The sequence below is a fragment of the Apteryx rowi genome, unplaced genomic scaffold (genome assembly GCF_003343035.1).
Source record: "Apteryx rowi isolate R43461 unplaced genomic scaffold, aptRow1 scaffold_423, whole genome shotgun sequence".
In the NCBI taxonomy this organism is placed as follows: Eukaryota; Metazoa; Chordata; class Aves; order Apterygiformes; family Apterygidae; genus Apteryx; species Apteryx rowi.
The window spans coordinates 813,373-824,974 of NW_020450676.1; the positions used below are offsets into that span (position 1 = coordinate 813,373).

The following is an 11,602-nucleotide window of genomic DNA, read 5'->3' on the forward strand; positions in this document are numbered from 1 at the left end:
CGGCGCGCAGGGCGCGGAGGGCTGCGCGGCCGCGGGGGGCCGCGGCAGGGCCTCGCCCGCGCTCAACGCGGAGTTCTTCAAGCAGCTGCTGGCGCTGCGCAAGCTCTTCTTCCCGAAGCTGGCGAGCGCCGAGCTGGGCTGGCTCTGCCTCCACTCCGTCGCCCTCATCTCCAGGACCTTCCTCTCCATCTACGTGGCTGCGCTCGATGGGAAGATCGTGAAGACCATCGTGGAGAAGAAGCCCAGGAGCTTTGTCCTCCAGTTAACCAGGTGGCTCATGATTGCGATCCCGGCCACTTTCGTCAACAGCGCCATACGGTACCTGGAGGGCAAGCTGGCCCTCGCCTTCCGCACGCGCCTGGTGGATCACGCCTATGAGACCTATTTTGCCAACCAGACCTACTACAGGGTGATCAACATGGACGGGCGGCTGGCCAACCCCGACCAGTCCCTCACTGAGGACATCATGATGTTCTCGCAGTCCGTGGCGCATCTCTACTCCAACCTCACCAAGCCCATCCTGGACGTTGTGCTCACCTCCTACACCCTCATCCGCACGGCGCGGTCCCGGGGCGCCAGCCCCATCGGGCCCACTGTCCTGGCCGGCCTCGTCGTCTACGCCACGGCCCGCGTGCTCAAAGCCTGCTCGCCCAAGTTTGGCAAGCTGGTGGCCGAGGAGGCGCACAAGAAGGGCTACCTGCGCTTCATGCACTCGCGGATCATTGCCAATGTGGAAGAGATTGCCTTCTACCGTGGGCACAAGGTAAGAGGAGTGAGGTCCCAGGGCGCTCGGGGCCACGCCGGAAGTGACCCCGCTTCCCCCACCGGCCTTCCAGAGCCCTCTGAGTCCCTCTGACATTTAAACCTGTTTACAGCTGGCACTTCCCCTTTCCTAGGAAAATGCAGCCTCACAGGCGGTGTCTGGGGGAGCAGAGCATAGTTCCCTTCTGCTGACAGCGTTCCTGTTTTGCAGCTGTATCCTATGTTTGCTAGAAAGCTAATCTTCCTTATTGTTTTTCCCCACCCAGTGCATTCCGCTTAACTTTCCAGGCTTTTATTTTCGTCCTTGTTTAGTAGCTGTCAGATTCAATGCTGCAGAAATCCTTCTTCTCTAAGGAAAAAGAAAAAAAATCTAAGAGCACCAGAAAGTCTAGGGGAAAACTTTGTGATAGCACAGAGAGCACTACAGCCTTTGACACTGTTTTGCATAGCTAAGCAAAGATGTAGTCAGAGTCTTAAAATAGCCTAAGTACAGTACTTCGGTAGCCACAGTTACGTAAACTGACAGACTGTTTTAAAGCCGCCTTACTATGGAACGCATCATGCTAAAACGTTTTTCAGGTGTGGTTTTGAAAAAATTATTTCACATGAGGTGAAAATGAAAATCGGAGAGCAGCCTGAAATATTACTAACACTTTCATTCCAAACAGCAATTATATAGTGTAAATGGCTTGATTTGGTAGAAGCAACGGTTCCCAGAGCTGTGTTAAGTGCAGCTGAATTAAACAGTTTCTTCTATTCCCCTGTACATTGGCTTGAACTGAATACATTATGTCCTACCGACTTGCAACTATCTTCGACTTGTTAAACCTCTTGGGATAATTCTCTCTTCCTCTAGACAGCTTCCAAAAACAAGCAGTGTTGCATTTCAGGGATCAGCTCTGCAAGTTTAAGTCGGTGGAGATAATTGGTCCCCAAATGCTGTCCAATTTGAGGAGTTTCAGTTGCTGTGAAATTCTACAGCTGCATCTTTGTTAAGAGGTTATAGAATCAATCTTACTTTGATTGTTAGGGTCAGCTCTGGTGACTGCCTTGTATGTTGTTCTTGCGTGTATTAGAGGTCTTAAAAAATTGAAAACCTGCCAATGTGCTCTTAAGGGACAATGATGTAGATAAGAACCAGGTCCACTGACTTCCATAAAGCTGTGCAGTGTCGCTGTGAGAATGCAGCGCTGTGAAAACAGGTACCACACAGCAGGTGTGATTCGGAAGTCGCAGCTCTGGATACCTGATTGTTTCATGCATGTACATGAATATATCCTGTATGACCACGTGCACCTCTGTTGCATTGTGTAAATGTTTTATTTTTTAACTATAGGTAGAAATGAAACAGCTACAAAAAAGCTACAAGGCTTTGGCAGACCAGATGAATCTCATTTTGTCCAAACGTTTATGGTACATCATGATAGAGCAGTTCCTGATGAAATATGTCTGGAGTTGCTGTGGTTTGATTATGGTTGCTGTGCCCATCATCACTGCAACGGGATTTGCAGATGGCGGTAATACCATTTTTATTAATTTCCAAATGCTTTTTTAAAATTGGGTCCTCAAAAGACTAGACTTCACTTGAATGCCTTTCACATTTCTTTATTTTTCACAGACTTTATTACCATATCTTTGTGGAGCACGTCATGTCTTTACCTTTCAAACATAACTAGTCAGCTGAGGAAAGAGCAAAAACTACAATTTTGAACACAAACCTGGTAAACATCATGAATTCGGCACTCCAAGGATACCTGTCTCACATGAGATTATAGTGATAGTTGCAGTCCTTATTCAATAGCTGTTGTTGGAATGACATAATGATTCTTGCAGCTTCTTCTGCTATTTTACTAAATGATATGTATTGCTGACTTTCCTGGAGTGCTCATCTCATTCCATAAATAGTAGTGTAATTATAGTTAATTACTCTGTTATGTGTCAACCTGTTGGAAATGAGCCTTTTCACCTGACTCACTGGGAGAAGGACAGGTGAAGTTCACATTCAGATAGCATCGTTTTTAACATCCTGTCACAGCTTTGCAGGAAGTGAAATGAGACGCAAGTAGTATTGCTATTGCAGATGTTATAAACAAAAAAAGACCACAGAAAGAAAGGTAATTAAGGAGGGGTAATGAAAGACAGGTCAGCAAATTTGCCTCAGCAGGATTCCTTATGCATGATTAGAACCATAGACTATATTACAAATGCAACAGGATTCCTTAAGCATGGATCCTATGCTGTAAGCAGAAAGATCAGTTCTAAGTTTGGGACATTGAACCGAGAATGAGTGGATTGTTTTCAGCACAGGAGTTGGTAATCATGTTCCAAATCAGGGCTGTCCAAGTGGACAAGCTTGATTCAACCTACAGGATGACTTCAGCCAGCCCCCAACATTATTTAGCTTGCTTCCAGTTTTGCCTGCACATGGCTGGGTGTTCAGCTCTCTGAGCTAGTGCCCATTGCATGGCTCGGGGGGGGGCACTGTAACAGGATCCTGGTTGGCATCCTGTTAACAGCTTCAAAAATATCAGACAGACCTGTTCTGAATAGAAGAGTTCGTACAAAGCCATTTCACCTCACGCAACTGGTGAAGGTTATCAGCCCACCAGAAAAGTGATTAACCAGTTAAGGTTTTCTAAGGTGGAAATGAGTACAGTCAAGAAAAAGAGTATTTAACTACACATTGTAAATGTCTCCCTGCCCTTGCAGCATGAATAAAAAAATTAAAAAGAATGTCCTTTGCAGGGATCAAGCCACAGTGAAAGTATATGGAACAAATGAGCGATAATTCACTTGTATTCATGCTAAACCAAGTAACATTGTGATACCCAGGCATAGTGTTTTGATAAATACTTTTCAAATGTTTGAGAAAAGACACAATGATAGCTCAAGTTGTAAAGCTGAGGATTATTTGCCACCCACAATGTAAGTGTTAAGGCATGGAGCTTCTTACAGACCCCTGAGACATGTCATAATGGTGGATTACAAACATGTTATTAATGGTGACAAATCAGCACTGTCAAGACCCCTAGAAATACAACAGGTATTCTAAGAATCAAGCAGACTTGAACTTGCCACTGATTTAGCTGGCAAAGCAGCGCTGTACGTCTCAGCAGGTCAGATGCAGTTTAGTTCCAATCTGAAGAACAGAAACTGGATTCGTTACTTTAGGGTAAATCATCAGAATCAAAAAAATGCATAAAAGTGGTATCATGACCAGGCCTGAGACCTCAGGTGTAAAGCAATATATTTTGTACACTTCTTCAGATAAAAACAACTTTGTTTAAAAAAAACAAAACAAAACACCTGCAATAAAAAAAGAATTATTGGAGGTAATGCTTCTATAATGCAGACATTTCTGACTCAAATTTGCTAGTTCTGTTATATATTTCAGGGAAGAAATTATTTGGCAAAGCCAGGATTCCTGTTTGAAGGCATTTCTCAATTTTGTTATAATAAAACATTAGTGTTGCAAATGTCTTGTCTCTGATGGGTTTCTAGAAAGTAACTATGTTTGGAAACAAGACTTTAATTTCTCTAGAGACAATGGACATGTATCTTTGTTCCTAATACAAGGATGATTATCAATTACTTATATGAAAATGAAAAGAGAAATATTAGGTACTGTATGAAATAGGGACAGTCTGTCTGCCCTGTTACAGTACACCACTTCAAACACAGCAGGCAAACCGTATGAAAAATGTTTGAGACAAAAGGCTCATGAAAAGTAATTTTGGTGAATTAGGCAGATAATGTAAGAAAATTGTTTTGAAATGATGAAACGCTCATAAATTCCATGTAATATTAATTTTCAAGTACCCCTAAAAGTATGCTTAAAGGGACCAATGCAGTGGTTTGCAGAGATATCCAAACTCTTGCTAAATGAGCTAGCCTGGGTGCTGGAAGCAGCGCTAGGTAAATTCATCCAGGAGGAATACTACATTCATGTAGTTAAACTGTGGCCAGTTCCTGAATGATCTAGTTTTGGTAGTTTTACATAGCACTGCCTGGGCTGTAATCCCAACAAGATAAAATAATAAATAAAATTCGGTTCTCTGAGAAGTGTCAAAAACAAATTTCTGTTTAGTTTGCACTAATGAATTAACTGAATTCCCTTTATCACCTGAGTTTACTCTTCTTGGTGTGGAAATGGAAATGACTTTCTAAATAAGTGAGGACTACATAAGCAAGGATTTTGTAATCTCTCCCGTCTTTGCAAGAGGTTCCCTGTCTTTTTTAAAAAGTGTATGCCTCTCAGTGTGTTCCAGGTGGCTAGATTGCAGTCCATGAGTTGACAGTGTACTGATGCTGTATAATTTAATCTAGAAAATGTGAATGTTTCCCAACTAATTAAAAAAAGCTGTAAAAGACATCTGAGGCCAGAAAGATGTAGATATCTATATCTATATATATGGTGCAGATGAGCAAATTTACCATATATGAGGAGTTTACAAAGTCCCCCCCCCCCCCAAAAAAAAAAAAAATCCATAGTGTATTTCAGTGATTTAGATGTTATTATGTAAGGACACCTTTTTGAAGATGTGAATGAAAACAAAATATTAGTTAGATTTAAATATCTTAAAAAGAAAATAAAGACAGAAAGATAAATCTGGCTTTGGTACTGCATGTAGATTTCTGGACACCGCAGAATCTGATCATGTCATGGAGGTGAGACAGCTACTTACCAGTACAAAAATAGTTTGCATTGCCTAACTTAGCCCATAAAATTACAGTCACATTACACCTGCAGGTAATTCCTCACAGATTTTCTTGACCATAACCACTGTGCAAACATCACAGAAAATATTATTAACATTTGGTAATACAGGAGTTGCCACACTGGATCCACCTATTAGTCCCCCTAGTCTGATACCTAGCAGCAGCCAAACTTAAAAAACAAAACAAAAAAAACCCCAGAGACCCACTCTGTGGCATACTAAAGTAAAATATATATATAAAATTATGTGAGGCAGAAAGCTCCTCAGACCTTTCCTTCTAAATCTTACATGTTGAAACTTCTTTAAGTGTGGTTTACCACACACTGTTGTCTTAGTTTGTGTAGGTGCAAATGTTAACAGTAAAACAATATATGGTCTTAAAATATTCAGCCACTTTTTTAATCTTGATTCCTTGAAAAAGCAAGCTTTGCAATTTGCAAATTTTGCAGCAAGCTGCATAAAAGTTTCTGTAGGTCAGGTGGTAGCAAGATATATGTAGATATGTTAAATATAAGTGTATTTATTCTCACATATTTTCTACAATTTATGCTGCTGTTTTCTCTTTGCCAGTTGCTACTGATATATTCTTATGATACAGCTCTTTCTTTTGGAGCAAGGGTTTTCTTGCTGACAGGATTCAGTGTCATAAACAAAGGATTTTGACTTCGTTCTTGGGTCAGATCAACAGGCAAACCTGTGAGAAAGAAGGATCCTATTTAAAAACACAACTATGATACTGAAAGAACATACTGCTTTCTTAAAAAAATATTATCATGTTGGCAGATTTGTATCAATATGAATATTTCCTTTCATATGAAATGAGTAATAATGTAAGGCTAAAATTAATTAATAACAAATCTAGTAAAAATGCTATTAAAATCTTTTTCAGATCATTGCTTAGGTTTCACTTTGCAATGGTAAAATTTAGGTTGAAATAATAGTATATTAGAAGAAAATTATCTAGGTAGACAAACAGTAGAAAAGAACAGGATGTTTTGCTTAACAAAATTAATTCCATATACTCCCACTTGGTCTTTGTTACCAAAGTACATATGGTAATTGCATTCACAAATTCTTTTTGGAAGGTTGTCTTCACAGAGCTAAACTTTTCTTAATTTAAAACCTCTTCTATAATGGCTCTCATTTTAACCATGATTTAATTTGTAGAGAGAATTTTCAGAAGAATATTTTAACAAAAAACTTTTTTTACTTTTAGAGTTAGAAGATGGCCAGAAACAGGCAATGGTTAGTGAACGAACAGAAGCTTTTACTACATCACGAAACCTGCTGATTTCTGGAGCAGATGCTATTGAAAGAATTATGTCGTCGTACAAAGAGGTATTGTACACTAGTCATACATGAAACAGAAGAGGGAGAAATAAAAGCAAAATGGAATTAACATTAAATGTTAAAAAAAAAAAAGCCTTTTTTTTTAAGTCAAATTCTATTGCGCTTAAATCCATGGAGATCTTTGAGTTGATAGTCTTGTCTTTAGAGTTAAGTCCACAAAGAGTCTGAAGTGCACAACTGCCAGTATGGTCCAACATATAGGTGTCATCTTAATATCTGTGTTCAAGTGCCACCAGAGAGCACTAGAAATTCCTGGAATGTGAGTGCTAAAAGTTCAAATTCCTCCTCTGTGTGGAGCAAGGACCTCAGTTCATGTTGACTTGAATTCTTATTTTCTGGCCATCTAAACTGTGCAGTTTATTCTCAGTACCTTCTGATCCTGTTAAATTGTAAGTAATTTTGCAAAGTAGAAAACTTTAACAGGAAAAATGCATTTTAGAACACCAGATGGCCTAGAGATACAGGATGTTCATCTGGAAGGTTGGAGATGTTGTTTCAGGTTGTTACCTGAGTTCAGGTAAAGTTGGGCTTTTAGCCATGGTCTCTCCTGGGTATTTGCTATTTGGCAAAAGCAAAATGAGACAGCACCATTAGTCTCTGTTATTCTCCTCAACATTTCCTGCCTAATGTGGTTCTGCATTTGTTTGATTGAATTTTGCTAATTCCTTTCGCAGTGCAGCGTGAGGAGGGCCTAGGCAGCTAATCGAAGACTGTGGAATCCATTACTTGGAATCCGGCCGTACTAGCTACAGCTTTTTAAATTGGAGGAGGAGAGGTAGTTCAGAGCCTTCAAATATATACTCTGACAAAGCCAGAATCTGTATTTTCTCCACAAGGAATACTTCTAATGGACAGTGATTTTGACCTGTGCTACTTCAGCTATTTTGCTGCTTGGCCTCTGCTCTAAAGAGACTGCCAGATAACCAACAGTACACTGTTGTTACTTCTGTTTTATTTAAAATATTTAAGTCATTTATATAATGTACGTGGAGACTTACAAACATGGCAGTTTTATTGTTTGGAAGCAAAAACATCCAATCAGTAGTAGCAACAAATGAACAACCTCATCTGATTTATGACATGGTGAGATTTTAATCCAGACAGCATGAGATCAAAGACCAGTTCTTTGAATTTCCATCTTAATTTTACATTTATACTTCTGTTGAAGAAATACAGAGATGCTTTAACCAGATGTTCATTCCCATTTCATGATTCAGATTCCAAAGAATGGCAGTATGCCTCAGTCCACTTCAAGTGGTAGTTAAGTACCAGTTCTTAGCCATTTGATCAGTCAAACCAGCCCCGCTCTGGTAAATGTAACTCATCTTGCAGATGAGGTGGGCCCAGCTTTTATTTGCAGGTCAACAGTTTAAATGCTAGTATTTAATGTTCTGACAAAATGGATTTGTAGGGTTGTGGTCTGGAAATTTGCTCCAGTTATCTTTCGTATGGGGTGCAGTTGGTACAGGTTCACCTCCCACAGATGCCCCTGCTGGCACTGTATGGAGTGCTGAGTCCCGGCACAAGCTCCTGCTGAGTTTGCTAGAAAAACTCCAGTGTGGAGCATGATGTTACAGCTCCTATATGCTATCTACTGACTCAAATGCTGTTAACCTGATACTTTTCACAGATGTTAATGCAATTACTGATAAAGCAAGACAATGTATGCCTTACAGAATTGAAACATTTGTTGATTACACTTTTTTAAACTGAGTTCTCCTAGGCATTGTGTGCTTGCAAACCTCCAGTGGAGTGATGGCCCCATGACTGTGACCAATACTTCCTACTTAATCTTCCACAAATAATGAAATTTGCATAGAATTGTACCTCTTTATGTGGGAGTTATGTATGCCCATAACAGATGAACTGTATCATGGGGTGTACTCTATTTACAGCAAGCTAATTATTTTATAATCCTGCGCTCATTTTCTTGCTCTTCTTGTCTTGCTCTCTGCATTTAGTATAAAAATTCGTCTTTTCAGAACCATCTGATAATATGTTTATAATAAGATGCCCAGGTTTAATTCCTTGCTGCCAGCAGATGGAGGCAGTTCTTTGAGAGCTTTTGTTGATGTCACTGCCTATGAATAGGAACTTATCAGGTCCCAGAGGTCTGGATTTCTGTGTTCACCAGGTGGCAACTGTTATAAAAGGCTGAGAAAAGGCGAAAGCCTTTTAAGAGACCTCAGCAGCTTAAAAATTCCCAGTTCTCATCTGAGGTCTCAGATTTAGCTCCAGTAATCTGGCATGCGGTTGACTGCCAATTAATTTCTGTACCATATTCTAGGTTAGGATATGCCCTCATGCTACCTGTTCTACACATAAAAAGCACACCTTTCCCATAGAATGTTTAGGCAGTACAGGGAAGTGAAAATAAATAATTATGGGCAACAGTTTTTATCTCTTCTATTGACCTTTATTTTGCTGGAGAACACAGAGATTTTGTTTTTCTCTTGTATGATAGGCTCTCTATTTTGGAATATTCTGATAGCCGTTCTCTGCAGGTTGAAGATTCAACAGCTCCATGGAAATCAGCAGTCCCTGCAACCTCCTTATTTACTAGAGCTACAGTAATTTACTTTGTCTGAAATCTGTGCCTCTCAAACTGTTTCCATCTGCTGATTAGTAGGAAATAATAGGGGATGGCAGAGAATCTCAAAGAATGAAAGATGCATCCTTGATTCTTCCAGAATAACATTTGAGAAGGATTGACTCAAAATAGCTGGGAATGTTTTTCATGTATTTTTGGCCAAGTATTTCATTTACAGATTTATAAAGTTTGACTGAAATGGGGCATTTGTTATTTCTCAGGTTACTGAGCTAGCAGGCTACACAGCCCGTGTCTACAACATGTTTTCAGTCTTTGATGAAGTAAAAAGAGGCATTTACAAAAGAGCTGCTGTTATTCAAGAGTCCAAAAGCAACAGCAAGAATGAAGATAAAGCAGAATTACACATTGATGGGCCCTTAGAAATCAAGGGTAATTATTTCACATTTTTATATATTTCTCTGTGTGGGGGCCTCGCTGGTGCAGTGGGACAGTGAACAAAGCTTTTGTTTCTACAACACATCCAGCCTCTTGCTTTTGATTTCCCGGAGACCATGTTGCCTCCCATTTTATATTCCTCACATGCTATTTTGTAACTACGGGCTTTTGCCATGCACTTCTAATATATTTTTACGGTTGCTCAAATGTTTTTTGTGAAAACTTTCAATGTAAAAGGCATTTCAGTTATGCTATTATTGTTGGTAGTGTTGTTATTGTTGTTATTATTATGGGGCAGTGCCTGCCTTCTCCTGAGGCTTTAAATTTTTTTCAGAAAACTGAGATGTTAACATTTTCATCTGGAAATACACTATTTTATTTGGGATAGGAGGAAAAGAGAGCAAGGGAGCTGTTTGGTAATTTTTGACAAGAGTAATAATTTGTTTTCAGCTGTTAAAAATCAGCCTGTGCTCTTTTTTTCATCATTTAGTGGAAATTTTCAAGTGAAAATGTGCTGACAACCCTACCCATCTCCCCATCTTCCAGATGATCTGATCTGTGACTGTACCAACTGTGGGGTGGTTGGTTTCCTCCATCCTTCTCATCCTTTCAGGGGCTATCCATCAGTACACTGCTTATTCCTCCCTTCCCTATCCTGTATCTTCCTGGTGCCGGTATCTTTCTGTCTCCACCCTCCCCATAGCATATTCTGTGCCCATCTATTTCTTATTGTGCTCCCTTATGTACAATCTCTCTCTGCCTCTTGCATCCATCTTCTCTCTGAGCTACTTCATACAGCATTTGCAATGGGCTTTTCACAGTTTTCCCAATAGATTCTTCTACTTCCTCCCTCGCCTTTGTTGTTGAAAAGCCTCATTCCCTCCCTCTGGCCTCTGAAAACTTAAATCTAGTTAGAGATGAAGACCCCAAAGTGCTTTTTGTGAAATAATTTCTTTCGACAAATTTCAACAGTGTTGCCCTTCAGCACAGATTTCTCAAACTCTCTGACAAGCTTCTGCAAAACAAACAGCTGGGTGCAGTGTAGTGGCTGGCTGTGGAAGCAGCTGATTTCTTGATCTTGTAGATCTTGGTAATGTTTGACCACCATTAAAATAAATGATACTTTGTAAGCGTTACATTTTGTGATGTCCCAGAAAAAAAAGATTCTGTAGTTCATAGAACAATAAAATAATGCTGGGGCCTTTTGTGTATAACTATGTATTTTAAAAACAAGTATAGTTTAAAAACAAATACAGATATAAAAGAATGTTGTTTGTGTTCCCTTTTGGTCTAGTGTACTAATACCCTGCTCTTTTTTTCTCTCTATCCTTTTCCTAAGATTTGATTCCACTACAGTTGCAAACTTCATCCAACCTAAATTCCTCCTAAGTCGCTGTGACTAGCGTTTCTTGCTGACTGGTTATGGGCTTTCAGAGGCATCTAGCCAATAGGAAACAGTATGTACAAGGATTTAAGGAGAATTTAGGCCAGATGAATCTAGGCCACAGGCTCCATGCTTTTTATGACGAGTTCCATTATAATACTGTTTTTCCTCCTTTCTTTCACTCTTGATACTTCAGAAATCCTTTCAGAGTGGATTTACATGTGAATGAAAGTACAGATGCTCACATGCATGTACGGATCTCTATTGTTAAAAAAGAAAAATCTTAGTATTGGTCTTCCCAAAAGGGCGCAGCGAACAGAGGCAGCAGTTTGCGCAGCAGTGGCTGGGCTCTGACTAGAACTTGAGGATCTTGTTGGAAGTTGTGGGCTTTCTGAGGACCCC

At 39.9% G+C, this 11,602-nt stretch overlaps 1 protein-coding gene across 1 annotated transcript; it reads left to right on the plus strand.

Moving 5' to 3' along the window:
* Nucleotides 1-16: 16 nt before the first annotated feature.
* LOC112971031 (ATP-binding cassette sub-family D member 2-like) lies at nucleotides 17-10,975 on the plus strand. Its single transcript, XM_026076044.1, has 4 exons — nucleotides 17-763; nucleotides 2,099-2,279; nucleotides 6,697-6,818; nucleotides 9,642-10,975. The coding sequence occupies exons 1-4, from the start codon at nucleotides 278-280 to the stop codon at nucleotides 9,873-9,875; spliced, it is 1,023 nt and encodes a 340-aa protein (XP_025931829.1). The 5' UTR covers nucleotides 17-277; the 3' UTR covers nucleotides 9,876-10,975.
* The last annotated feature ends 627 nt before the right edge of the window (nucleotides 10,976-11,602 follow it).